The sequence below is a fragment of the Somniosus microcephalus genome, chromosome 17 (assembly GCF_052327205.1).
Source record: "Somniosus microcephalus isolate GS21.2 chromosome 17, FLI_Smic_1.0, whole genome shotgun sequence".
In the NCBI taxonomy this organism is placed as follows: Eukaryota; Metazoa; Chordata; class Chondrichthyes; order Squaliformes; family Somniosidae; genus Somniosus; species Somniosus microcephalus.
In genome coordinates this window covers 76,822,452-76,850,115 of record NC_141003.1, presented here as the reverse complement: position 1 = coordinate 76,850,115, position 27,664 = coordinate 76,822,452, and the positions used below count along the sequence as shown (strand labels likewise).

Here is a 27,664-nt window from a genome sequence, read left to right as displayed (position 1 = left end):
TCAAGGAGGCAAATGGCCTACTCCTGCTTCAATTTCTTACATTCTTCTGCCGATCACCTTAAATCTATGTCCTCTGGTTCTCGACCCTTCTGCCAATGGGCATAGTTTTCTCTCTATCTACTCTGTCTCGACCCGTCTCATCATATCTCAGCTGCTGCTGTATTCACCATTCCGACCTAGCAGCTGCTCGATTTAGGCTTCCGATTAGCCTGAGAAGAGGCTGGGCCCCAGCGTTGTCGTGGCAACGAGGGGCGCGCGGTGATTGGTGCATTCGAGCTGCGCCAGTTTTAAACGCGGAGGGCGGTTGGTTGCGGGCCGCCGGCGGCGAGGTTCAAAAAGCGACTGGCCGGGCGTTCGCACAGTCGCCGCTGTGTCTGACAGACGCCTGAACCATGAGCCAAGCTGAGCCGGCGGTGAAAGAGAACCGGAGGCCGCCGCTGAAGAGAAAGTCCTCAGCGCCTTTGACCACGCCGGATAGCTGCTGCCGCCGGTGAGTGAGTGCAGGGGGGGACCGGGTCCGTTTCCGGGCACAGAGGCCGCAGCAAGCCTTGGGCTGCACCGCCCTTCACACCACGCCCCTCAGACCCACACGCCTCTGATTCGCCTTTGCCCCCTCCCCTGCCCTCCTACCCCCCCTTCACCTCATTCTACCCCCTCCCTAACCCCCCTTCATCTGAGTCCCCCACCCCAATTTCATAGTTTAAGCCAAGGCTGCTTGTCCACCTTTGGCCTTTATAGAAACATAGAAGATAGGAGCAGGAGTAGGCCATTCGGCCCCTCGAGCCTGCTCCCTCATTCCATGAGATCATGGCTGATCATCCAAATTCAGTACTGTGTCCCTGCTTTCTCCCCATATCCCTTGATCCCTTTAGCAATATATCCAACTCCTTCTTGAATATATTTCATGAATTGGCCTCTACTGCCTTCTTTGGTAGAGAATTCCACAGGTTCACCACTCTCTGGGTGAAGAAATTCCTCCTCATCTCAGTCCTAAATGTCTTACCCCTTATCCTTAGACTGTGACCCCTGGTTCTGGACTCCCCTGCCATCGGGAACATCCTTCCTGCATCTAGTCTGTCCAGTCCTGTCAGAATTTTATAAGTTACAATGAGATCCCCTCTCATTCTTCTAAACTCCAGCGATTATAAGCCCAATTGACCCAATCCAATTATGGATTTCATTGGCCAAGATTTCCGTGTAAACTTCAGCCATAGTCTTTCTTCTTAGGCTGTCCCTCGGAACCGAGGATGACTTGCTTCCACATTAAAAATGAGTTCTCAGGTGACTGATGAGTCCAATGCGGGACCTGCAGTCTCTGTCACAGGCAGGGCAGACGGTGGTTGAAGGGGCGGGTAGGTGGGGTGCTTGGGTTGACGTGCGCTCCTTGTGCTGCCTGCGCTTGGCTTCCGCTTGCTCCCGGTGAAGAGACTCGGTGTTCGGCGCGTTCCCGGATGTTTCTCCTCCACTTTGTGCGGTCTTGGGTCAGGGATTCCCAGGTGTCGGTGGGGCTGTTACAGTTTTTCAAGGAGGCTTTGAGGGTGGCCTTGAAGCGTTTCCTTTGCCCACCTGGTGCTCTCGTGCCGTGCTGGAGCTCCAAGTAGAGCGCTAGTTTTGGAAGTCTCATATAGGGCATGCGGACAATGTGACCTGTCCATCGGAGCTGATCGAGCGTGGTCAAAGCTTCAATGCCGGGTTTGTGGTCCTGGTCTTCAAACACTCTCTTCCTCAGGTGACCGAAGGCTGCACTGCTACACTGTAATGTACTTAACATGTGCTCTCTTATTCTAGTACAAATGTTCCAGGAAATATTGGTGTAAGTGGCCCAAGCCATAACTTATGCCATTCCAAAATTTCCTGAGCTATTTGTGCCAATGTGCCATTATCCTCACCAAAACTGTATTTAAGTTAATTCTCGTACCTCTGCCCCCATAAAATATCAATGCGATTGTGATTTTCCTGAATGAACATTTATTTTCCTGCTGCTGCCACTTAAGCTGGAAAATAATGGCACTGGTGACTTCGAGAAATCACAATGATACCAAGATTTATATAGAGAATGGAGAGCTGTTTGTTTATCTTCATTATTAGGTTTTACACTCAAGAAACATATCTCCAGAACTTTCCCAAATGAAAGAGAGCCTTGCATTTATATAGCGTCTTTCACAACTTCAGGACGTGCTTTACAACTAATCAAGTACTTTTTGAAGTGCAGTCATTGTTGTAATGTAAGAAATGAGGCAGCCAATTTGTGCACAGTAAGCTCCAACCAATAGAAATGATCATCTGTTTTAGGTGTTGGTTGAAGGAAGAATGTTGGCCAGGAAATGTTAGAATTGCCATTTTATTGACTTCATGGTTATTTATTGTGCATAAAGCCCACAATCAATTAAAACTGAAATTGTGACAAAATTACCAGAAAGTCAGAATTTGATTGAGCTGTACAGTACTTGGACCATGTATCCATAAGGAAACAAGACTAGCAAAAGCAACATTGCAATATGTTTACAATATTTTATTTGAGGGGAAAATAACTTTTGCATTGTTTCAAGGCAACAGAACGAATGGTAGCAGCTAAAGCTGCAGAGACCTGACTCACATTAGCCTAATTTTTTTTATATATTAGTTCACTGGATGTGGGCATCACTGGAAAGGCCAGCATTTATTGCCCATCCCTAATTGCCCTTGAGAAGGTGGTGGTGAGCTGCCGCTTTGAAATACTGCAGTCCGTGTGGTGAAGGTACTCCCACAGTGCTGTTAGGGTGGGAGTTCCAGGATTTTGACCCAGCGACGATGAAGCAACAGCAATATATTTGCAAGTCAGGATGGTGTGTGACTTGGAGGGGAACTTGAAGGTGGTGGTGTTCCCATGCGCCTGCTGCCATTGTACTTCTAGGTGGTAGGGGTTGTGGGTTTGGGAGGTGCTGTCAGAGAAGCCTTGGTGAGTTGCTGCAGTGCATCTTGTAGATGGTACACACTGCAGCCACGGTGTGCCGGTGGTGGAGGGAGTGAATGTTTAAGGTGGTGGATGGGGTGCCAATCAAGCGGGCTGCTTTGTCCTGGATGGTGTCGAGCTTCCATCACACTCCTGACTTGTGCCTTTTATAGATGGTCGAAGGCTTTGGGGAATCAAGAGGTCAGACTCGCCACAGAATACCCAGCCTCTAACCTGCTCTTGTAGCCACATTATTTTTGTGGCTGGTGCAGTTAAGTTTCTCGTCAATGGTGATCCCCAGAGTGTCAATGGTTGGGGATTTGGCGATGGTAATCCCGTTGAATGTTGAGGGTAAGTGGTTGGACTCTCTCGCTGGAGATAGTCATTGCCTGGCACTTGTGTGGCACGAATGTTACTTGCCACCAAGTCTGAATGTCGCCCAGGCCTTGCTGCATGTGGGCATGGACTGCTTCATTATCCGAGGAGTTGTGAATGGAACTGTGACCATAACTCGGCTAGTTAATCGTCATTTATCACTGAGAATACAGGATCTGGAAGATGTTCACAGGGCAGCCAACTCCAAGGTGAAAATTATGAAGCACAACAATCATTAGGTATAATTCAACTGACAACAACTTTTCTCAGTTTCATCGCCTCCTTTAAATTATATATTCCAGCTTACTGCTTCATCAAGTTTGCATATGGTGATATGGAGGCCAGAAGGGCCAAGTGGGTACTTCACTTTGGTCACAGTCTTGCATAAAAACTATGAAGAAGATTAGACAGTTGCTAAGACCCAGAAATAAACTTCAGTGAAATTATCGAGAAAGGCAAACCTACTCAGATATGTTTAATAGTGATATTAAGGCTGAACTGTTGTAATGTGATGACTCTCATTAAATAGCTGAGCTTTTGTAGTTTCAAGAATTTTCACAGAAGGTTGCTTCGTGTCAAACATTGGCCATACCGCTTTGATTCGCTGGCATGCTCATTGAGATGTAGGAGAATTAGAAATGCAGGAAAATATGGAGGAAGTAATGAAAGGCGAGAATAGGTAAGCGAGATGGCAGGATTTATGATGCATGTTGCCGATCTCGCTGTTGCAGGAAAATCTATTTTTGGAAATCAAAAAAGTTGACTTATCTGTTGACTTTTTTTTCAATTGTTGGAAATGTTATTAAGTCTAGTATGCAAATATGGAGCTCTGCTTCTCTTTTTTTCCTTCGAGCCAAACCGTGAAGTGAGCAATACAATGGCAGCTATTCATAGCACCACTTAAGATGCACCTGTAACACATTGATGCATGAAAGTACATTGGTTCAGGAGGCCTGACTTGAGGTGAAGTGTGTGTGACGCAAATATTTCTTTAATGGTTTAAATTATGAGCAGTTCATTGTTTTCTGGTAATCTGGGGAAACTATATAACACAGCAAATGTCTTCCTTCCAAAGTCTCAATTCTTTATTGCTATTCTGAGTTACAGTTCTGCAATTTTCTTGTTTCATTTCTGTTTCTGCTTTATATTTATTTATGGGAGCTCATAACTGGCCAGCATCGTGGCCACTTTAAAAGGGCTTCTGCAACGACATGTTGGGACAATTTCTGCTGTCATTGCCCCTCTTCATGGGGAAGCTGAGATCACACAGCAGAGCCGGTTAGGACAGTATAGTTGATCATTACCAAATCTATGTAGGTAGCTAACCAGTTGCCAATATCAAGATGACAAACAATTATAGATTGATCATTAGGACATCAATCACAGGAGCAAGGCTGTCACAGTTTAGCTGTTGAAGGGATTTTTTTTGGCCTGGCATCTGTCAGGCAGACTCTCTTCAAGAACAGTAATCCGATAAGGATTTGAGTACAGGAGTAAAGAAGTCTTACTCCAATTACATAGGGCCTTGGTGAGACCACACCTGGAGTACTGTGTACAATTTTGGTCTCCTTACCTAAGTAGGATATACTTGCCATCGAGGGAGTGCAGCGAAGGTTCTGAAGATTGATTCCCGGGATGGCGGGACTGTCGTATGAGAAGAGATTGAGTAAACTAGGCCTGTATTCTCTTTAATTCAGAAGAATGAGAGGGGATCTCATTGAAGCATACAAAATTATTACAGAGCTTTGATAGGATGGATGCTGGGAGAATGTTTCCCTTGGCTGGGGAGTCTAGAACCAGGAGCCACAGCCTCAAGATAAAGGGTAGGCCATTCAGGACTGAGATGAGAAGAAATTTTTTCAGAGGGTGGTGAATCTTTGGAATTCTCTACCCTAGAGGGCTGTGGAGGCTCAGTCATTGGGTATATTCAAAACAGAAGTCGATAGATTTCTGACTAGTAAGGGCATCAAGGGATATGGTGATAGGGCTGGTGAATGGAGTTGAGGCAGAAGATCAGCCATGATCTCATTGAATGGCGGAGCAGGCTCGAAGGGCCGAATGGCCTACTTCTGCTCCTATTTCATATGTTCTTATAACATAAGAAATAAGAGCAGGAGTAGGCCATACAGCCTCTTGAGCCTGCTCCACCATTCAATAACCTCATGGCTGATCTTCAACCTCAACTCCACTTTCCCGCCCAGTCTCCATATCCCTTGATTCCCCTAGAGTCAAAAAAACTATCGATCTCGGCTTTGAATTTACTCAATGATTCAGCATCCACAGTCCTTTGGGGTAGAGAATTCCAAAGATTCACAAGCCTCTGAGTGAAGAAATTCCTCCTCATCTCAGTCTTAAATGACTGACCCCTTATCCTGAGATTATGCCCCCTAGTTCTTTACTCTCCAGCCAGGGGGAAACAACCTCTCAGCATCTACCCTGTAAATCCCCCTCAGAATCCTGTCTGTTTCAATGAGATCACCCCTCATTCATCTAAACTACAGAGTATAGGCCCAATCTACTCGATCTCTCCTCATAGGACAACCCCCTCATCCCAGGAATCAATCTAGTGAACCTTTGTTGCACTGCCTCTAAGGCAAGTTTATCCTTCCTTAGATAAGGAGACCAAAACTGTGCACCATACTGCAGGTGTGGTCTCAACAAGGCCCTGTACAACTTTAGCAAGACTTCCTTACTCTTGTATTCCAACTCTCTTGCAATAAAGGCCAACATACCATTTGCCTTCCTAATGGCTTGCTGTACCTGCATGTTAACTCTGTTTCTTGTAGTACGACACCTAAATCTCTCTGAACACCAATATTTAATAGTTTCTCACCATTTCTATTCTTCCTACCAAAGTGAATAACCTCACATTATACTCCATCTGACACCTTCTAACCCACTCACTTAACCTGTCTATATCCCTTTGTAGGCTCATTGCGTCCTCCTCACCGCTTACTTTCCCACCTAGCTTTGTATCGTCAGCAAACTTGGATACATTGCACTCTGTCCCTTCATCTAAGTCATTAATATAGATTGTAAATAGCTGAGGCCCAAGCACTGATCCTTGCGGCTCCCCACTAGTTACAGCCTGTCAACTGGAAAATGACCCGTTTATCCCTACTCTCTGTCCATTAACCAATCCTCTATCCGTGCTGATATATTATACCCCCCCCAGCCCCATGAGCCCTTATTTTGCGTCGCAACCTTTTATGTCGCACCTTATCAAATGTGTTTTGGCAATCCAAATATACTACCTCCACTGGTACCCCTTTATCTACCCTGCCAGTTACATCCTCAAAAAGCTCTTAATAAATTTGTTAAACACGATTTCCCTTTCATAAAACCATATTAACTCTGCCTAATCATATGATTATCTAAGTGCCCAGTTACCATTTCGTTAATAATGGATTCCAGCATTTTCCTGACGACTGATGTCCGGCTACCTGACCTGTGGTTCCCTGTTTTTTCTCTCCCTCTCTTGAATAAAGGGGTTACATTTACTACCTTCTAGTCCCCTGGGACTGTTCTTGAATCAGTTATTTTGGAAGATCACAACCAATGCATCCACTAACTCTACCCACCTCTTTTAGAACCCTAGGATGTAGGCCATCAGGTCCAGGGGATTTGTCGGCTTTTAGTCCCATTAGTTTATCTCTACTTTTTCTTCAATTATCTTCATTAGTTTAAGTTCCTCACTCTTATTAGCCTCTTGGTTCCCCACTATTTTTGGTATGCTTTTTGTGTCTTCTACTATGAAGACCAATACAAAATATTTGTTTAATGTTTCTGCCAATTCCTTATTCCCCATAATTTCTCCTGTCTCAGCCTCTAAGGGACCAATGTTTATTTTTGCTACTCTCTTCCTTTTCCTTTTTACATATTTGTTGAAGCCCTTCCAACCTGTTTGTATATTTCTTGCTAGTTTACTCTCATTCTAACTTCTCCCTTTTTATTAATTTTGTGGTCATCTTTTGCTGGTTTTTAAAGCTCTCCCAATCCTCAGGCTTGCAGCTATTCTTTGCAACCTTTATAAGCCTCTTTTAATCTAATACTATCCTTAACTTCTTTAGTTAGTCATGGATGGTTCACTTTTTTTTCTTGTGGAGTTTTTATTTCTCAATGGAATCTTAATGGAGATGTTTGCTACTACTTATCTGCCATCATACCTTTTTTAATCTAATTTCCCAATCTACGTTGGCCAACTTGTCCCCTCATACCTATGTCATTGGCTTTATTTAAGTTTAAGACTTTCTACTTTTGGACTTCAAAGTTCACATTGACATTGAGAGTGAAATACTTATCATTATGATCACTCTTCCCCAGAGGACCCTTTTTACTATGGCATTACTAATTAACCCCACCTCATTACACAATACAAGATCTAAAATAGCATGTTCCCTGGTTGGTTCCACGATGTATTGTTCTAGGAAACTGTCTCTGATGCATTCCATGAACTCGTCCTCCAGACTACCTTTGCCAATTTGATTTGCCCAGCCCATATGAAGATTAAAGTCCCCTTTGATTATTGTATTGTATTTTTGTTACAAGCTCCTATTATTTGTTGATTAATACTCTGTCCAATGGTATAGCTACTGTTTGGGGGGCTATAAACTACTCTCTCACCAGTGTTTCCTGCCCCTTGTTCTTTCTTGTCTCCACCCATACTGATTCGACTTCCTAATCTTCCAAGCCAAGGTCCTTTCTCACTACTGTCCTTATGTAATCCTTTATTAACAGGTCTACCCCCCCCCCCCCCTTTTTCCATTCTGTCTGTCTTTTCGAAACGTGAAGTACCGTGGAATACTTAGTTCCCAACCTTGGTCACCCTGCAGCCACGTCTCGGTAATGGCTATTAGGTCAAAGCCATTCATCTCTATTTGTGCCACTAATTCGTCTAACTTATTATGAATGCTTCGTGTATTCAGATAAAGAACCTTTTTTAATTTTAACCTTTTACCATTATTCCCTACTTTCACCTTATTTGCTGATGCACAGAAACAGGTCCAGCTTTCGCTTAAAGGAATTCAGCAAATCCGTATCCACCGCATGAGATGGCAGCACGTTCCAAAGGTGTACTATTCTCTTGGAAAAGAACTACTGTTGAGTCTGTGTTCCAGATATACTTATTTTAAATAAGTGAACACAGACAACAGGAAAAACTTACACAGGTCTTTACTACTTGAAGGTCAGGGCTGAACTGCTTTACAAATTACTACACAGAGCTTATATACCAGTGTGGTCACCACCGGTACTACAATATACAGTAGCAAGAGAAAGTAGTCCATCTTCTTAAGGTAGTTCTCAAGGTGGTACAGGTTACATACACCACAATTCCTCCCTTTTTAGCTTAACAGTGTACACCCCAATTTAAACATAACATGGATAACATATATACAACTTTCATGCAACTGTTCAAAGATTCAGTCTCTGAGGAGGCCTCCTGATCCGAGTTGGATAACGCCTTTCAGGGGTCTCTGATTCTGGTTGCTGGGGTGACTCCTCTAATTGATCTCTTATGGATTGAACATCCTCATGTACGTTCGCGTTTGAGGTAGATGCTACAGGTTCAATAATTTCTTCCACTGGTGTCTCTGCCGTAGCCATGGGTTCGACCCTTGTTCTCGATTCTACAAGTTGGTCAGCATGACGTCGTATTACGTTTTCACCAATCTCTACCGTGTACATCAGGGGTCCTTGTCTGGCACGAATTGTTCCAGATTGCCATTTCTCATTCTTATAGTCCCGGGCTAACACTGGTTGTCCTATTTCGAAACTCCGAGTGGTCTTGTTATTTACATGCTGGAACTGTTTGTTTTCGACTTCCCTACGCACATTTGGTTTTAACAAATCCAACCTGGACCGCAACCTCCTGTTATAAAACATCATGGCAGGACTTTGATTTGTCACTGCATGTGTGGCGTTTCGATATGCCATTAGGAAATTGTCCACCTTGTGTTGTAGTGGAATATGGTTTTCGCTCATGGCCTTTATCGCCTTTTTGAACGTTTGCACAAATCTCTCGGCCAACCCATTTGTAGCCGGATGATATGGGGCAGATGTATAGTGTTTCACCCCATTCTTCCTCATGAATTTCTGGAATTCTTCTGACACGAACTGCGGTCCGTTGTCTGAACATATCTGTTCTGGCAATCCATTTCTTGCAAATATGGTTCTAAGAACTGCGATCGTCTTTTCCGAGGTAGTGGTCGCCATCTTAATCACTTCTGGCCATTTAGAATGTGCGTCTACCGCTATCAAAAACATGGAATCCATGAATGGACCTGCAAAGTCGATATGTACACGCTGCCATGGGGTTGACGGCCATTCCCATGGATGCAGCGGTGCAATTGGAGGTGCATTTTGAACTTTTTGGCACCCTGAGCAGCTTTTAGTCAGATCCTCTATTTGTTTGTCGATACCTGGCCACCACACATAAGCCCTAGCAAGGCTTTTCATCTTGACTCCCCCCCCCCCCCCCCCCCCCCCCCAGATGACCTTCATGCAGTTCCTTTAGAACTCTCTCCCTTTAATTTAGGAGGAATAATCACCCTTGTTCCATACATCAATGTTCCTTGACAAACGGACAGCTGTTCTCGTCTGGCTGAGAATGCCGGTAACAGTGGTTCGCCATGTGCTGGCCATCCCTTCACTGTCAATTCGTAGACCCGAGACAGTGTCGGGTCGTTCCTGGTCTCTCTCTCTCTCAATACTCGCATTGGTGACTGGCAAACATTCGATGATGGTCGAGTGAAATAACTCAACAGGGTCAACTGTCGGTGCCTCTTCCGCTGTAGGTAGTGGCAGGCGCGACAGCCCATCAGCATTACCATGTGTTGCTTTGTACCTTTGAATTCGATCTCATATTGATGTGCCCCTAGGAAAAGGACCATCTCTGGAGCCTCTGCGCTGTCATCACCAAAACACCCTTCTTGGGGTTAAAAATGGAAACCAACAGCTGGTGGTCTGTCAGCAGCGTAAACTTTTGGCCTTGCAGGTAATGATTAAATTTTTTTACTCCCCACGCGAGGCTGAGAGCCTCCCTATCTATCTGAGCATAGTTGCGCTCAGCGGAGGTCAATGATCTGGATGCGAACGCGACTGGTCTTTCCAAGCCATTTGGCAACTTATGTGATAGCACTGCCCCAATACCATATGGAGAAGCATCACAAGCTAAACGAATAGGCAGCGTTGGGTTAAAGTGAGCCAACACTTCCTTAGAGGTGATCAGTGCCTTGCTTTTGTGAAAAGCCCGCTTACAGTCCTTGCTCCACTTCCATGGCACTCCCTTTTGTAAAAGAGCGTTCAGCGGGTGTAGCACCGTGGATAAATTTGGCAGAAACTTATGGTAATAGTTAATCAACCCTAGGAACGACCTCAACTGGGACACATTTTCCGGAGCGGGAGCCTTCACAACAGCTTCGATCTTGTCAGGTGACTTGTGAAGCCCCTCCTGGTCAATGACGTGACCACAGTACGAGATTCGCTTCTGAAAGAACTCTCATTTCTGGCGATTAACTCGAAGTCCATACTCTTTCAATCTGGTGAGCACTTGTTCCAAATTAGCAAGGTGTTCCTCATCATCTCCTGTAATAAGAATGTCGTCCAGATAGCATTGTGTGCCAGGAATTCCCTGTAATACCTGCTCCATGGCCCTTTGCCAAATCGCTGGAGCCGATGCCACTCCAAAAACCAGTCTATTATACCGATATAAGCCCTTATGCGTGTTGATCGTGAGATACTGGCGTGACGCTTCATCAACTTCCATCTGTAAGTACGCCTGCGCCAGGTCTATCTTGGTGAAGTGTTTCCCGCCAGACAACGAAGCGAAGATATCCTCAATCCGCGGAAGCGGATATTGCACCGTGTGAAGAACCGGATTAACAGTGATCTTGAAATCGCCACAGATGCGAACCTTCCCCGGTTCCCCCGGCTTGTTGCTCAATGAACGCTTCATGACGGGAACAATGGGCGTGGCCCATTCGCTCCAGTCCACCTTTGACAGTACTCCTGAACGTTCTAGCCCTTCCAGCTCAGCTTCCACAGCAGGTCATATCGCATAAGGTACCAGTCTGGCTTTGAAAAATTTCGGGTTTGCATGTTCTTCAACCTTGATGCTTGCCGTAATTCCTTTCAGTGTTCCCAGTCCCTGTTGGAACACCTCCTTAGCATCGTCCAATATTCTGGACAGTCGTTTAGGTTTGACATTGTCCTTTTTACCGGAATCTACAGTTAGTGCTTTTAAGGAATGCCAGTCCATATTTATTCTCCTGATCCATTCCCGTCCCAGTAGTGGTGGACCTCCCTCAAGTAACACATACAAGTCCATTCCTTTGCTTTCTTTACCCTTGTGGACCACCTTTACTTTTATCTTTCCGATGGGGTATACTCTTTGCCCCGTGTATGTTTTCAATACAATCTCCGTATCCCTTAGGGGAATGTGTGAGAATAACCTTTTGTAATCTTGCTTATTCATGACAGTCAATGCCGATCCCGTGTCCAATTCCATCTTCACTTGGACTCCTGCTATCTGGAGTGTAACCCAAATAGTTTGGTGGTCTGCTGTGTTACCCACATTATGTATTCTTAGACAACCCAGTTCCTTACTGCTGGAGTCTGAATCCGTCTTCTGTTCATCCGAACTGTTCTCTGTCACCTTGTGTACTTTTTGGTACTTCTTCTGTGGTGACTTTTTGTTGCTGGTCTTCTTTCCTGACCGGCATACTTTCGCTATGTGACCGAGTCTGCCACATTTTCTGCATTCTTGATCTTTGAACCAGCACTGGTTCTGATCGTGCGTTGTCCTTCCGCAACGATAGCACTTTACTGCACCCAATGCCATTTGATTGGTGCTGAGTTCCGATGGCCTTAGCTGCATTTTCGCGGTGCCTCGTGCTGCCGCCTCGTGCGATGCTGCAATGGTGACAGCTTTATCTAGCGTAAGGTCCTTTTCCTCTAGCAGTCGCTTCTGAGTTCCTTCTTTTAATAGTCCACACACGAACTTATCTCTGAGCATCTGCTAGTCCTGTACCAAACTGACAGTACTTTGATAGCTTGCGCAGTTCAATTAAGAATTCAGCATTGCTTTCCTCTTTCAGCTGCATTCTTCTGTAAAATTTAAATCGTTCCGCTATCAGCAGCGGCGTGGGGTTTAAGTGCTCTTGCAGGATAGTAACAATATTCGCGAAAGTCTTATCCGCCGGCTTATCTGGTGTTACAAGGTGCCTTAATAACCCGTACGTCTTCGCACCCATCGAGTTTAATAGGGTTAGTGCTTTCTTTTCAGCCGGTATCTCATTTGCTGTACAATAAACTTCCATACGCTCCACATAAGTGGCCCAATCTTCGACATCGCTATCAAAAGCAGTGATGTTACCGTTTTTAGGCATCCTTGTAAGTTTCTTTAAGTTTTTTTTTCCAAAATGGCAGCTTCCCGCGCTTGGCGGCTTTTCCCGCGCTTGTCTTCTTCCTGCGCCGACTAAAATGGCGGCTTCCCGCGCTTGGCTTCTTCCCCCGCTGGCTACAATGGAGATTACCGCGCTGTTGCCGTTCTCTCCTCCCAACGGTCCTTAATTCCGCCCCCCCCCCCCCCCCCCGACGCTGCTGCTTTTACTCCCCGCTGTCCTCGTGGGTATTAGCGCTTCCTTTCTTGCTTGCGCGTCTGTTCCGATTGCAGGCCGGCCCTTTACACCGGCTGCGGTCGAGTTCTCCGCCCTTTTTCCTCCGGTCTCTTCCCCCCCTTCTCCACTGACAACGCGGCCGACTTTCTGCCCGTGTCGCTAGATCGGCTTACCCACCGCCGTGGAAGAAGGATGATCACTGCCTGTCGCTGATGGTGGACTTCGTGGTCAGCAATTCCAACCCGGGTTCTCGATGCCTCCCGTGCAAATGCGGTGCTCAGCAGGATGATGAGGGCGGATGCCTCTTCTCGACGCCCGTTCTGGGGACGAAGCTGCCTTGGATGCAATTGCCGCTGGGTAAGATCGACTCGTCGCCACTGTTGAGTCTGTGTGTTCCAGATATACTTATTTTAAATAAGTGGACACAGACAACAGGGAAAAACTTACACAGGTCTTTACTACTTGAAGGTCAGGGCTGAACTGCTTTACAAATTACGACACAGAGCTTATGTACCGGTGTGGTCACCACCGGTACTACAATATACAGTAGCAAGAGAAAGTAGTTCATCTTCTTAAGGTAGTTCTCTTAAGGTGGTACAGGTTACATACACCACAACTACCTCCTGACGTCTAACCTAGATCTGGCCTTCCACAACTTAAAATTGTGACTCCTGGTCTTCCATAACCTATTGTCAACTGAATCACAATCTATTCCCTTCATTATCTTTAAACCTCAATCAGACCACCCCCATAGTCTATGCTTCTCTAAAGTGTAGAGTCCCAACTCTCTTAGCCTACCTTGATAACTAAGATGCTTTATACGGGGAATCAGGCGAGATAGACCAAAACCCCACACAGTATTTCTAGTCTAATAGAATGCTCCGTGCTTGTCCACTCTCGTGTAAATCTTTGCTTCACAGGTGTTTGGTCTAAACGGTTATTTCTGAACTCTATAGGATGTTATTTTCAGATGGATATTGGAAATCAGTTAAACCATTGTAAGCTTGTGAAATATGCTTTTTGCTCATTCTTTGGTTCAATTTTATTTAATAAACTTGATTTGCAGTTTTAGCCTGAGATATTCTGTACATTCAAGAGTATGGTCATCACCTATACTATTTCAAGTGCATACCTCTGGTAAAAGTGTTAATCTTAAGTGTTAATCTTTCTCCGTGGTCTGCTGTCCAAGATTGTTTCATCAATATTGTCACGTTAGATCCTGAGGATCAGAAGCTTGCCTGTACAAGTGGACCTTTTGCATTGGACACAATAAATGTATCTGGATCAAGCTTGAATCATTACATTTGAGTTACATATATTAGCAGACAAGTCTGATAGTTCACCCAAGGGCCCTTCTGTGAGCCTCAGTAGTGAGTGTTGGAATGTGGGAGGTGCCATATTAAACCTCGAGGTCTACATCACCTGATGCCCAAACATGTACACTTCCTAGGAATGGTCTGTGGCTAGCAATTAGGAGTGGGGATGGCAACACTGGCTTTTATTTTTAGTTTCCCTTCTCTTCCCCCTCACTGCCCAACCCAAGCCAACATACCGAGGTCAGTTACACCTTGGCTGAGATTGGTTAACTCCATACAAACCAGGAGCTGAATCTGGGTTTTCCTTGTCCTGTTTGGCTCAGTATCACACCAAGTGGTATATTTATCCATTCTCCAAATCGGAAGTTTTTTTTCTGAATTGTTAGCTGGGCATTCCGAAAGTATATTGCTGAGCGAGTTGATCTTTGCTAAGGTGGCAGCTAACATGCTGCAACTGCCCTCCGAACCCTTAGACTCTGGAGAGTGTGGCGGGTGAGGGAGGTGCTGATCACACAAGCAAAAGAAACCCTGAGTCAAGTGGGACATGACTGGGTTTTATTGCTGTGTTCTCAATGGTCATCCACTGTACCAAAACAAGAATGATCAGAGCAGATTTGCAACTCTCATCTGCTGTCAGCCATAGCATGGGGAAAAAAGGGGCATTTATCATTCTACAGCTTCAAGTTCCAATTTTCCACATGGCATCATGGCTGGCTGCCCTTGGATCACCTTGGTTGGGCAGCATAGTGTATTGAAGCATAAACACGCAGTGATTCAATGCTCCACAAGTTCCCCAGTTTCAGCCATGCAGCAAGATCCAAATAGAGGAAGCCTTGAATGGAATACAGATGATTCTCCGAGTAGCTTTTATAGGAAGTTTGAGACAATTGACGAAACAACATTCACTGATCTGGTTAAGATTTCTGTAGCTTCAGCTTTGATTACCTAGTTGCATGTGAAGTTATTGGCCCAGAAATTTGGGTCGGGGGCTTCCCGCGGGTGTAAGCCCCCGATCTGCACTTGCCTTGCGCGCCGGCCGTTTAGCTGTGGGCCCCCGTGGGATTCCGATCCTGGGCCTGCTCCAACTGCCGGCGCGCAGTGCTTGCGTATCCCAGGGGCGCAGTTCGTTCGAAGCGTCCCCTGGGATCACGTGGGCCATGGGCAGCCAATCTGAGCAGGGAATGCTCCATTCATAAGATTGACACGAAGAGCTGTCAAGACTTATAAATACTCCGGCCCCAAAATAGCACTAAACATTCAAATACATTTTTAAAAAACATCTCATTTTTTAAATAAACTATAAATTACATGAAATAACTATTTTAAACAATTTAAATTTTTGAAAAAAATAATTTTATCTTTAACGGGGCTAAAAATAAACTTACCTGCGCAGTGCATGCAGGAAACTGGCACTTCCTACGGGTGAGTACCCCATGTGTACTCACCCGTGGAGACCCGAATTTCTGGGCCATTATTAATGCTGGTATCTAACAAATTTTACACTATTAAAAACAAATTAACATATGTAAAAAAATTCTTTTTTTCCCAAAAAATTATTTACCACAATGTAGTGCGTGGAAGCATCCCTGTGGGGAAAGTGGGTTTAGACTCCTGTACTGCAGAATGGAGGCCAGGTCTCTTCTCTCAGCATAGGGTGCACGGAAAAATCCAAACCAACTTGTCCCCTGGTTGCATGATGAACGCTTTAATGGCAGGTTCAGAGCAATATTGGTGGTGGCGGCCTGTGAGTAAGTCAGCTTTTCTACACTCTTGGCCTAATTAAATATGTACAGGAAACTCTCTGGTATCCGGCACCGACGGGACCGGGATGGTGCTGGTTGATTAAAAATTCCGGATGACGGAGAGGGTTATCCACCAAGGCTATTTTTTAACAAACAGAGTCAGACTCCTGTTATTGAGGTGTTCGGACTTCTGACAGCGCCAAGAAGCCAAGTAGTGGCAGTTTGGAGAACTACACACACTGACTAACTCGGCCATCGCGGGAGACTCGGACTCGGCAACATTTCCGGTTATTGAGGTGTTTTTGGAGTATGAATTTTGCCGGTTAGTGGATAATTCCGGATATTTAGGTGCCGTTTAAACGAGAGTTTCCTGTATCGAGTCCAAGGATAGAAATGGCCTTTAGAGGGCAATGATCAAGTAACCAACAATATGAATACTCTGTTGAACCTTAAATGTAATCATTTTGTTGAAATTCTGTGTCAGTAGACAACAGTCATCACTTGTAATTAATGCAGTTTCCAGAGAAAATACCATAATCTTTCTTGGCAGTGCTGTACAGTGACAAACAAGAGGAGTGCTGATGAGAAATTGGGCTATCCCAGTATCCATTTGAGGAAGTGAGCCATTCATTCTGTGAATATCTTTTGTTCCTGTATGTCAATTCTTGGCCTCAACTCTAACTGCCCAGAGTGGTACAATTAAAGTGAGCACAGCATGTGGAGAACTGTGGACACAACCAGCAACTTCATCCAAGCTTGTGGTACTATATTATACATTTCTGGAGAATGACCCTTCAAATACTGCTTATAATTAAGTTAGTGAATTATACTATTGTATGCGATGTTCATATTTAGGACCAGCATGAATACGATAAATGGAATGAAACATTTACAGGACTTCATCATTAAGGTGCTGGTTTAATTGTGAAGAAATGGAAAACACCCTGCTGAGTCAGCTTGTAATTGTTGGAAGAGTTGAGGCTCCAACATGTTGATTGAGCGCCAAATGCTGAATGGTTTTGGGTATCAGCCTCCCATACACAGCCAAAAATGAAGTTTGTAATTATTGGCTACCTGAAAATATATTCACCAATTTTCATATCAATGCATCTTAATCTAAGGCTGCAGTTATATTTCCATTTTTGAGTTGATGCACAGGGGTTGGAATCAGCCCTGGGTGGATGGGAGCTGTATCACATTGTTCAGGGTAAACACTCCAGTGTTGATTGAGTTCAAGAAATGCTTAGAATGTCCATTTTACCTCGTCAGCGCTTTGTTGAAATTCTGTGTCAATAGACAACAGAGTCATCACTTGTACTGAATGCAGTTTGCAGAGAAAATACCATAATCTCTTGGCAGTGAGATGAGAGTGACTGCCTTTGACATCAAGGCAGTATTTGACCGAGTGTGGCATCAAGGAGCCCGAGTAAAACTGAAGTCAATGGGAATTGGGGGCGGGGGCAGGGGGGAGCTCTCCACTAGCTGGAGTCATACCTAGCACAAAGGTAGATGGTTGTGGTGGTTGAAGGTCAATCATCACAGCCCCAGGACATCACTGTGGGAGTTCCTCAAGGAAGTGTCCTAGGCCCAACCATCTTCAGCTGCTTCATCAATGACCTTTCCTCCAACATGAGGTCAGAAATGGGGATGTTCGCTGATGACTGCAGTGTTCAGCACCATTCACAACTCCTCTGATAATGAAGCAGTCCATGCCCGCGTGCAACAAGACCTGGACGACGTTCAGGCTTGGGCTGATAAGTGCAAGTAACATTCGTGCCACAGAAGTGCCAGGCAATGACTATCTCCAACAAGCGAGAATCGAACCACCTCCCCATGACATTCAATGGCATTACCGAATCCCCCACCATCAACATCCTGGGGGGGTTACCACTGACCAGAAACTTAACTGGACCAGCCACATAAATATTATGGCAACAAGAACAGGTCAGAGGCTAGGTATTCTGCGGTGAGTGTCTCACCTACTGATTCCCCAAAGCCTTTCCACCATCTACAAGGCACAAGTCAGGAGTGTGATGGAATGCTCTCCACTTGCCTGGATGAGTGCAGCTCCAACAACACTCAAGAAGCTCGACACCATCCAGGATAAAGCAGCCCGCTTGATTGGCATCCCACCCACCACCTTAAACATTCACTCCCTCCACCACTGGCGTACCATGGCTGCAGTGTGTACCATCTACAACAACTCGCCAATGCTTCTTCGGCAGCACCTTCCAAATCCTCAACCTCTTCCACCTAGAAGGACAAGGGCAGCAGGCACATGGGAACACCACCACCTCCAAGTTCCCTTCCACGTCACACACCGTCCTGACTTCGAAGTATATTGCCGATCCTTCATCGTAGCTGGGTCAAAATCCTGGAACTCCCTAACCGCACTGTGGGAGTACCTTAACCACACAGACTGCAGCGGTTGAAGAAGGCGGCTCACCACCACCTTCTCAAGGGCAATTAGAGATGGGCATTAAATGCTGGCTTTGCCAGTGATGCCCACATCCCATAAACGAATTTTTAAAAAAAGAAACACAAACATGAGTACTTGAGAGTAGAATTTTCCAGTGCATTTTGTGAGGAAAGACCACTGTCATAACTGCGCTGGAATAACTTGGGTGGGGGGGGGCAATCCTACGTGACAGTGTGACACTGTCCCCACCTCCCATGGGTCTGTCTCGCAGGTAGGACTGGACATAGCCAGGGATGATGATGATGGACTCTGGGATGTTGGCTGTTCGGAATAGAGGTATTGCTGGACCAAGGTCCATCTAGTTTCCCTCTACCATCCTGGTAGTTGTGTGATACAAAGATAATGGATGTTGTTTGACTCGTCTGTGGGACAGTTTTCCCATCTTGGGTATCTGCCCCAGACGTTCGAGAGGAGAGCTTTGCAGAATTGACTGAGTTGGGATTGCCAGTCTTGTCTGTCATTGTCGATAGGTCCAACAGTTAGTTATTTTATGTAGCAGTTGTTTTACAGCTAAGTGGCTTGCTAGGCCCACCTCCTGAAGGCACGAACAGTCAACCACTGGAGCTGCATGTATGGTAGACCAGGTAGAGATGCAGGTTCCCTTCCACGAAGGGCATTAAAGAACCAGTTGGGTTTATGTGACCGCCTGGAAGATTTTAGTCATATTTCTGGTGCAAGCCCTTAGTTACTAGGTTATTGAATTTACTTTCAGAAATTGTTATGTTATAATTTGAAATCATAACTTCTGGGTTGCTAATAGAGTACCATAACTACAAGGCTAATCGTAGCTGCATTTCCCGTGTGTGTACTGCGTTATTTGCAGTTGTGAACAGTTGGGATAAGTTGATCTGTGAATCAAAATCTGTATTTTTTTGATGAAGTGAAACATTATACTGTAGCTCCACTAGAGGCCTCCACACTGACTGAACAGCCACCCATCTGATTAGCAACAAGTATACAGGTACAGTTATGTTCCTTTTCTCTCTTGTCCACCCCCATCCCTATCCATTTTTTCATCTCTTTAAGGGGCAGGTTCCCATTTGGATATACCTGTCTGAAAATTGGCAGCCCTTGAGTATCTCGCCCAAGTGACCATTCTTCATATTGGATTCTTAATATTTTAATTTGGGCAGAAGGATTGGCCTGCTTTATACTTTTAAAAAATATATAGAGATTAAACATTCAAAAAACAACAAAGCAGAAATGCACACTGTTTTCAGTCTGCAATAATACATGCTGGATGTTATTCCCAGTAATCTCTGGAAATCATGTGCCACAGTGCATATCACATGGTGAGGACCGAAACAAATGTTATCAGCGATTTGATATACCTGTCATGACTGGCCAGGATCGGCACTTAATGATGCAAGCCACAAATCTGAAATGTTGAGACCTGTTGAAAAAATACTTTTGACAAAGGGAGGTGGTTGAAAATAGAAGGATTCATCTTTGAATATAGTTTGAAGTAAGTCAACACTCCTTTTATTGAAAGGTTAGAATGTCTGAGAGATCTCGCTGTTTTAGTTTAGTTCTTTTATTTTAAGTCTCACTGGGAATATTCCGTTGGTGAGGATTTTCTATGCTCTTGATGAGTAATACCTGAGTAATGCTGCCTCCTTGAGATTGGTGCAGGGGCAAGAGCCAGGAGAGAGAAATGTGGTGAATACCGGCAAAACTCTCCTATGTGCATTTCTGTAGTGCCTCATCTCATACAGGGAATTCCTTTGAAGTGCGGTGACTGTTTTGTAGTGAGACATGGCATCATTTTGTGGACAGTGAAATCCCAGAAACAGCAACCAGATTAATGACTAGTTAATCTTTTGGATGATTGTTGAGGGAGGAATGCTAACCAGGCCAGCACAAGAATGCCCTACTCTACATTATTCTGGTATCTGGTTAAAACACAAGATGGTTTCTACTTTTCTTTGTAAATATACAAATATTTTGTCCCTTTCCTTTCTCCTCTGTTCATGTACCATCTACACACTGAAACAACCTGTTTTCTAGTTCAGGCTTCTACCAGTGCCACAGGAAAAAACTGGGAGGTAGGTAACAGTCCACTGGACTTCCCTTTTAATGGGGAGGGTACCAAGCGGATGCCCGATGCTTTTGCTTGTTACCTTCCCACAATGATTTCAACGGCAATCAGGGAATCTCTGGTGGTTGCAGGTATGAGCTTTCGTGCATCAGAGCTTTGTAATAGCACAATTTAAAAAAAAAAAAAAAAAAAAAAATATATATATATATAATGTCTCTGTCCCCACTGCCATCCCATGTCCATTTTTGGAAAAGAAAAAATGTGAAGTAAAAGTAAGGAGAACTCTGCAACGATGTATATCTAATGGGCCAGTCTGACTTGATCAAGTTATTTATCAACTGGACACTGGCATTTATGAACAACAGTTTGGTACCAAACCTCCCTGTGTTGGTGCAAGCGACAGATTTTATCATTCACAGCCCAGCTTGTGCAAGGATTGCCATTGGAGTGTCAGATATCCCCAATTGTCTTTAAGTGTTTCTTGTAATATTTCAGATTCATTGATGATTATACAAAGGGGAAGTATTTTTAAACAGAGAACAGTTCACTTGGAAACAGCAATGTAATGTAAATAGAATGAGGTTAAATTCTGCATGAGTAAAAGTGAAATGTCCACTAGAGTGCAGCATAGTCTCTGAGATGCAGTGGCAGAGCCGCAACAATTTGTCCAGCCCAGACATAAATGTCGACCTGGCTGTAAATTTGTTCTGTTTACTGTCAAAACTAGTAAGATTGCATCCAGGTTACATGAGTGAGTCATTGTTGCAGTGGGAAGTATTAAATGACCTGCCTGCAGGCCATGTTGACATTCGCAACTAGAGGACGTTTACGTCAAGCCGATGTAAATCTTATTGGCAATCCCAGAACAAACTGGTGGTGAGATGTCTGCAGTCTGGATGGCAAAATTAGACACGAGTAAATATTTCCATTTTATTATAGCCAAATATGTATTGCAACTTCCTGTTTCATTGTATTTCAATAAAGTCAATTTACTTTATTTTCTATTCACAAGGGTGCCATTTTCATCAAGAATGGATTAAAATGATAAGTGTAATGAAACATTTTTTTTCCAAAGTTGTCTCTGGGCACATTCAACATGCCAGTTTCCGATTAACTAAACTGCCTCAATCTTGCTGTCAAGTACAGTTGTAAGCTAAATACAGGATATTGTTGATAACCTGTGGTAGTGTGCTCTATTATGAGTGAGAGGAGTCTCCGAATTTGCGAGTGACATCTTCATTTATGATTTAAGAGGTGTGCTTACGTTCAGGGTATTTTGGGTCTCGGTTGATCACTAAGGGGGAATGGTGATTAAAATAAAAACTTAGCTGGCGATCTTTCACCATTCTCCTCCAACATCACCAAGATCGCTACCCCATGATATTCCAGAATAGCTGACATCAAAGTGATTAAAATACTCTGGTGTCATCAGCACTTGAGCAACGTTTGCTGAAGCAGCAGTAACTGACAAGTGATTCAGCACTTGGAGGTAAAATCCACACTTTCAGTCTGAAATTGTGATTCACGTGGTACAGTATGTTTCTTTGTTTTGGTTAAAAATCATTTGCAAGTTGACTGGAGCATTTGGACTGTTTCTCTTTCCATTTCTCCCCCCCCCCCCCCCCCCCCTTGAATGCATAGATTGCCTCACCAAGTGTCCATTATTTGTGTAAGTTGTGAGTGCTGATTGGTTAAACAGCCATTCTGCCCTCAGGATCTTGTCTTCAGCTGGCATTCATGTGCAGGTGGAGTCACTGGATAATAATTGGTAACTGGAGCTCTAACTATTATAACCTCTTCTCTCTGGGCACTGCAGAGTTTCCCAACTCTGCTCTGGCTGAGAACTCCATGTGGACTAGGAATCAAACAGGGAAGTTTACTAGTATGTATAGCTCAGCTACTCGGTGTAAACCTCCAGGGAGCCTGCGTTTAGAAATGATAAACTAGTGAAGTTGGATTAATGTGTCAATACCAAATGCTTTAACAATGACTTATGATTAATATCCCTGTTGAATATGTAATTCAATTTTACTTAATTATAGGCTGACGCTGTAGAACAAAACAGTTGCAATAAATATGGGGAAATTACAGATTAGTGGAATTTGCTTTTTATATAAATTGTTGGATTGCGTGAATTGAGAAATGGTGCTAATTAAAAGTAACCAGGGATCAGGAAGTCTATTGCTGAATAGACTGTTACTGGAGTTTATTTCTAATTTACTGTATAATAGCAAAAATGAATTGACTGGATCATTTAGATCTGTAACAGGGAATTTTCTTCTGCTTGGTTTGAGGATAGGATTACGTTGCTGTAATTAGCACCACAAGACTCTGCCAGTGAGCTATGGGACTACCAGTGGTCCTAGTCATTCAGGACAAGTATTGCTACCTGTGGTAATTCTATCAATTGATTACACTATTCTCATCCAGTATTGCGATGAAGGTTCCTGACCTAAAAATGGGGTTGAAGTTACGATACCACTAGCGTCAATGTTTTTACATATGAAATGGAGCAGGAGCCAAAACAATGCAAGTTAATAGTTTGTATTGTGTTTCTCAATAGCTCAAGTAGGCAGTTTGCAAGAGGGGAGTCATTCAGGTGGGAATGGAAGGTTCAATATTCACTTATTTTTCACGTCTATTCTGCCTTGAAGATAGGAGAGGTAGTTTGTACACCATCAGCATGAATCTCTTCATTCCAGCCAATAGAAATTTTGTTTAATGTTCTGAGACATTTTTATGACTATCTCAGATGGGAGATTTCTATATTACATTTTTATGTTCTAGAAAGGGTATTTTCCCTATCTTTATTGTTTTAAGTATTGTACCCCCCACGAAGTCTTGCCGTTTCGGATACTATCTTGATGGAGCGTTCAGGCAATGAACTGCTGAGATAGTAGATATGGGGCAAAAAAATGCTTGTAATGTTGGCCTTGTTTTCATTTTGTATTCTTGATACCTGCATCCATGGTTGGTTATCTTCATACGACTACATCTGGTTCTTCTCCTGATGGCTTTTTGTACTGTGAATCAGCTGGCAGGGTAAGGGAGCTTGTTTGATTAGTGTGGATGTCGGGTGTCTTTTGTCAGTTTGCTGGAATACAAATGAAAACAAGGCCTTCGTAACAGTAGATCGAGAACTGAAGCATGGCAATAGTAGAAATATTTTCTGTTTTAAAAGCAAATATGCATTCCTCTTCTCCACGCACCCCCACCACGCCCCCCCCCATTGACCAGAGGGGGTGGGGAGGAGGGCTACCAGAACTGAACGCACTTCAGACTAGGAGATTCCCAAGAAACTTTTCCCAAGCCTGTGAAAAATGTTGTAAAATGACTGAGGTGTAGGAAACTGCATGGAAAAAGTCTACCAGTTATATGAAATACCAAATTCGGAATATTGATATTTGGTGTAATATGAACTAAAATTTACCTTTTTATTAGCAGGAAATATTTTTATTACCAATTTAAAACTAATAGGGAAGATAGTGGTGTTTGCTTGCTACTGACTTAATTTGGGGCTTTGCCAAGCATTGACTTAAAGCCCAAGGCCACAGAACATGATGTGACCTTGCAGGCTTGTACTTCACCACGGTGGCATAGTGGTTAGCACTGTTGCCTCACAGCGCCAGGGACCCGGGTTCAAATCCGGCCTCGGGCGACTGTCTGTGTGGAGTTTGCACATTCTCCCCGTGTTTGCGTGGGTTTTCTCCGGGTGCTCCGGTTTCCTCCCACAGTCCAAAGATGTGCAGGTTAGGTTGATTGGCTATGATAAATTGACCCTTAGTGTTAGGGGGATTAAATACGTGGGGTTACGGGGATAGGGTGGGATATGTGTTGGTGTAGGGGTTACGGGGATCGGGTGGGATATGTGTCGGTGCAGGCTCGATGGGCCGAAATGGCCTCTATCTGCACTGTGGGGTTTCTGTGATTCTGTGTGAAGTGCTTTGACTTGGAAAGGGATGGGATGTTTCTTCTGTAAACATGACTCAATTACTAAGGTTTCTCGCAATAAACATGTAAACCTGAAATGACAGTTAATGGGAACAGCGGAAATTGTAATTGAATAAAGAAATTCCTGTTGAATGAGTAACTGAAGTGATTGTTAGAAACCATTGATTACAACATGGGGGCTACAATCAAAAGAGAGGCTTGCATTTATATAGTGCCTTTCACGATCCTGAGACATCCCAAAACACTTCACAGCCAATGAAGTACTAAGTGCAGTCACTGCTGTAATGTAGGAAACGTGGCAGCCAATTTGTGCACAGCAAGGTGTGCTTCTTCGAAATAATGTGATCACTGGGCTGACACCTTTCACGGCAATTAGTGAAATTTCCTCTTCATCCTTTCCCTTCTGTCTCGCCCCCCCCCCCCCCCGCCATCCCACACCACCCCAGTGCATTAGTTCTCTGATTCTCCAGCCTTATGATGGCTGAAAATGATCTTCATAGAGTCATAGTTATACAGCACGGATAGAGGCCCTTCGGCCCATCGTGTCCACGCCGGCCATCAAGCCCTGTCTAATCTAATCCCATATTCCAGCATTTGGTCCATAGCCTTGTATGCTATGGCATTTCAAGTGCTCATCCAAATGCTTCTTAAATGTTGTGAGGGTTCCTGCCTCCACAACCCTTTCAGGCAGTGAGTTCCAGACTCCAACCACCCTCTGGGTGAAAAAGTTCTTTCTCAAATCCCCTCTAAACCTCCCACCCTTTACCTTGAATCTATGCCCCCTTGTTATTGACCCTTCTACTAAGGGAAAAAGCTCCTTAGTATCCATCCTATCTATGCCCCTCATAATTTTGTACACCTCAATCATGTCCCCCCTCAGCCTCCTCTGCTCCAAGGAAAACAAACCCAATCTGCCCAGTCTCTCTTCATAGCTGAAGCGCTCCAGCCCTGGTAACATCCTGGTGAATCTCCTCTGCACCCTCTCCAAAGCGATCACATCCTTCCTGTAGTGTGGCGACCAGAACTGCACACAGTATTCCAGCTGTGGCCTAACCAGTGTTTTATACAGCTCCATCGTAACCTCCTTGCTCTTATATTCTATGCCTCGGCTAATGAAGGCAAGTATCCCATATGCCTTTTTTACCACCTTATCCACCTGTTCTGCCGCCTTCAGGGATCTGTGTACTTGCACACCCAGATCCCTCTGACCCTCCGTCTTGCCTAGGGTCTTACCATTCATTGTGTATTCCCTTGCCTTGTTAGTCCCCCCAAAGTGCATCACCTCGCACTTTTCCGGGTTAAATTCCATTTGCCACTGTTCCGCCCATCTGACCAACCCATCTATATCGTCCTGCAGACTGAGACTACCCTCCTCGCTATTTACCACCCTACCAATTTTTGTATCATCCACGAACTTACTGATCATACCTTTTACATTCATATCCAAGTCATTAATGTAGACCACAAACAGCAAGGGACCCAGCACCGATCCCTGTGGTACCCCACTGGCCACAGGCTTCCAGTCACAAAAACAACCTTCGACCATCACCCTCTGCCTTCTGCCACTAAGCCAGTTTTTTATCCAATGTGCCAAGGCACCCTGGATTCCATGGGCTCTTACCTTCTTGACCAGTCTCCTGTGCGGGACTTTATCGAAGGCCTTACTGAAATCCATGTATACCACATCCACTGCGTTACCCTCATCCACACACCTAGTCACCCCCTCAAAAAAATTCAATCAAATTAGTCAGACATGATCTTCCCTTGACAAAGCCATGTTGACTATCCCTGATTAATCCTTGCCTCTCCAAGTGGAGACTAATTTTGTCCCTCAGAATTTTTTCTATAATTTACCTACCACTGATGTTAGGCTCACTGGCCTGTAGTTCCCCGGTTTTTCCCTACTCCCCTTCTTGAATAATGGTACTACATTAGCGGTTCTCCAGTCCTCTGGCACATCCCCTGTGGCCAGAGAGGTTCTGAATATGTGTGTTAGAGCCCCCGCAATCTCTTCCTTTGCCTCACACAGCAGCCTGGGATACATTTCATCCGGGCCTGGGGATTTATTCATTTTTAGGCCTGCTAAAACCGCCAATACCTCCTCCCCCTCGATGTTAAAATGTTCGAGCATATCACAGTCCCCCCGCCCTATTTCTATGTCTACATCGTCCTTTTCCATAGTGAAAACAGATGCAAAAAATTCATTTAGAACCCCTCCTACATCTTCCGGCTCCACATACAGATTGCCACTTTTGTCCCTAATGGGCTCTATTTTTTCCCTAGTTCTCCTCTTACCCTTAATATACTTATAAAACATCTTAGGATTTTCCTTTATTTTGCTCGCCAGTGTTATTTCATGGCCCCTCCTTGATCTCCTAATTTCTTTTTTAAGTATCCCCCTGCACTTTTTGTACTCCCCCAGGGCTTCCTCCGTCTTTAGCCTTTTGTATCTGCCAAAAGCCCTCCTTTTTTTCCTAATCCATTCTCGTATATCCCCTGACATCCAAGGTTCCCTGTGGTTTTTGGAACCACCCTTGACCTTTACGGGAACATGTTGCCATTGTATGATCTCCATCTCCCTTCTGAAAGCCTCCCATTGCTCCGATTGTAGGAGTTTTAAATAGGTTGCCAAATTTTATAATCAAGTTGTGTGGGAGGACTGAAAGCTCCAAGCAAAGGGATATCAAAATTGGGCAACTATTTCTCAATAGTTTATGCTGCCCTGTTGCTGCTGTGCAATGAAAATATTACTCATTGAGTGTGCATCATTAAATAAGGTGGCTCAGAAAGCAGATTTAGATGCAACTGTTGAGCAGATGTTGATCACATACAAAAGTTGCTAAGACAAATAACGTTGGGTGTGTTGGGTGCATCAAAAGTGCTGTGGACTTGTTGTAGATAATAGAACTTTGTAAAGCATTAATTTTTTTTATTCATTCATGGGATGTGGGCGTTGCTGGCAAGGCCAGCATTTATTGCCCATCCCTAGTTGCCCTTGAGAAGGTGTTGCTGAGCCGCCGCCTTGAGCTGCTGCAGTCTGTGGTAAAGGTACTTCCACAGTGCTGTTAGGTCGGGAGTTCCAGGATTTTGACCCAGCGACGATGGAAGAATGGTGATTTACTTCCAAGTCAGGATGGTGTGTGACTTGGAAGGGAACTTGGGAGGCGGTGGTGTTCCCATGCGCCTGCTGCCCTTGTCCTTCTAGGTGGTAGAG

The 27,664-nt window shown here is 44.4% G+C and overlaps 1 protein-coding gene across 3 annotated transcripts in view; it reads left to right on the top strand.

The window, feature by feature from the left end:
* The first annotated feature begins 326 nt into the window (after positions 1-326).
* The window catches only part of net1 (neuroepithelial cell transforming 1), a 144,888-nt gene continuing 117,550 nt past the window's right edge, over positions 327-27,664 (top strand). For 2 of the 3 annotated variants that reach the window (XM_086010702.1, XM_086010698.1), the window contains exon 1: positions 327-490. In XM_086010702.1, coding sequence (XP_085866828.1) covers positions 393-490 — 98 coding nt within the window. In that variant the 5' untranslated portion in view covers positions 327-392. The remainder of the gene's footprint in view (positions 491-27,664) is intronic. The other variant, XM_086010699.1, reaches the window with a different exon arrangement.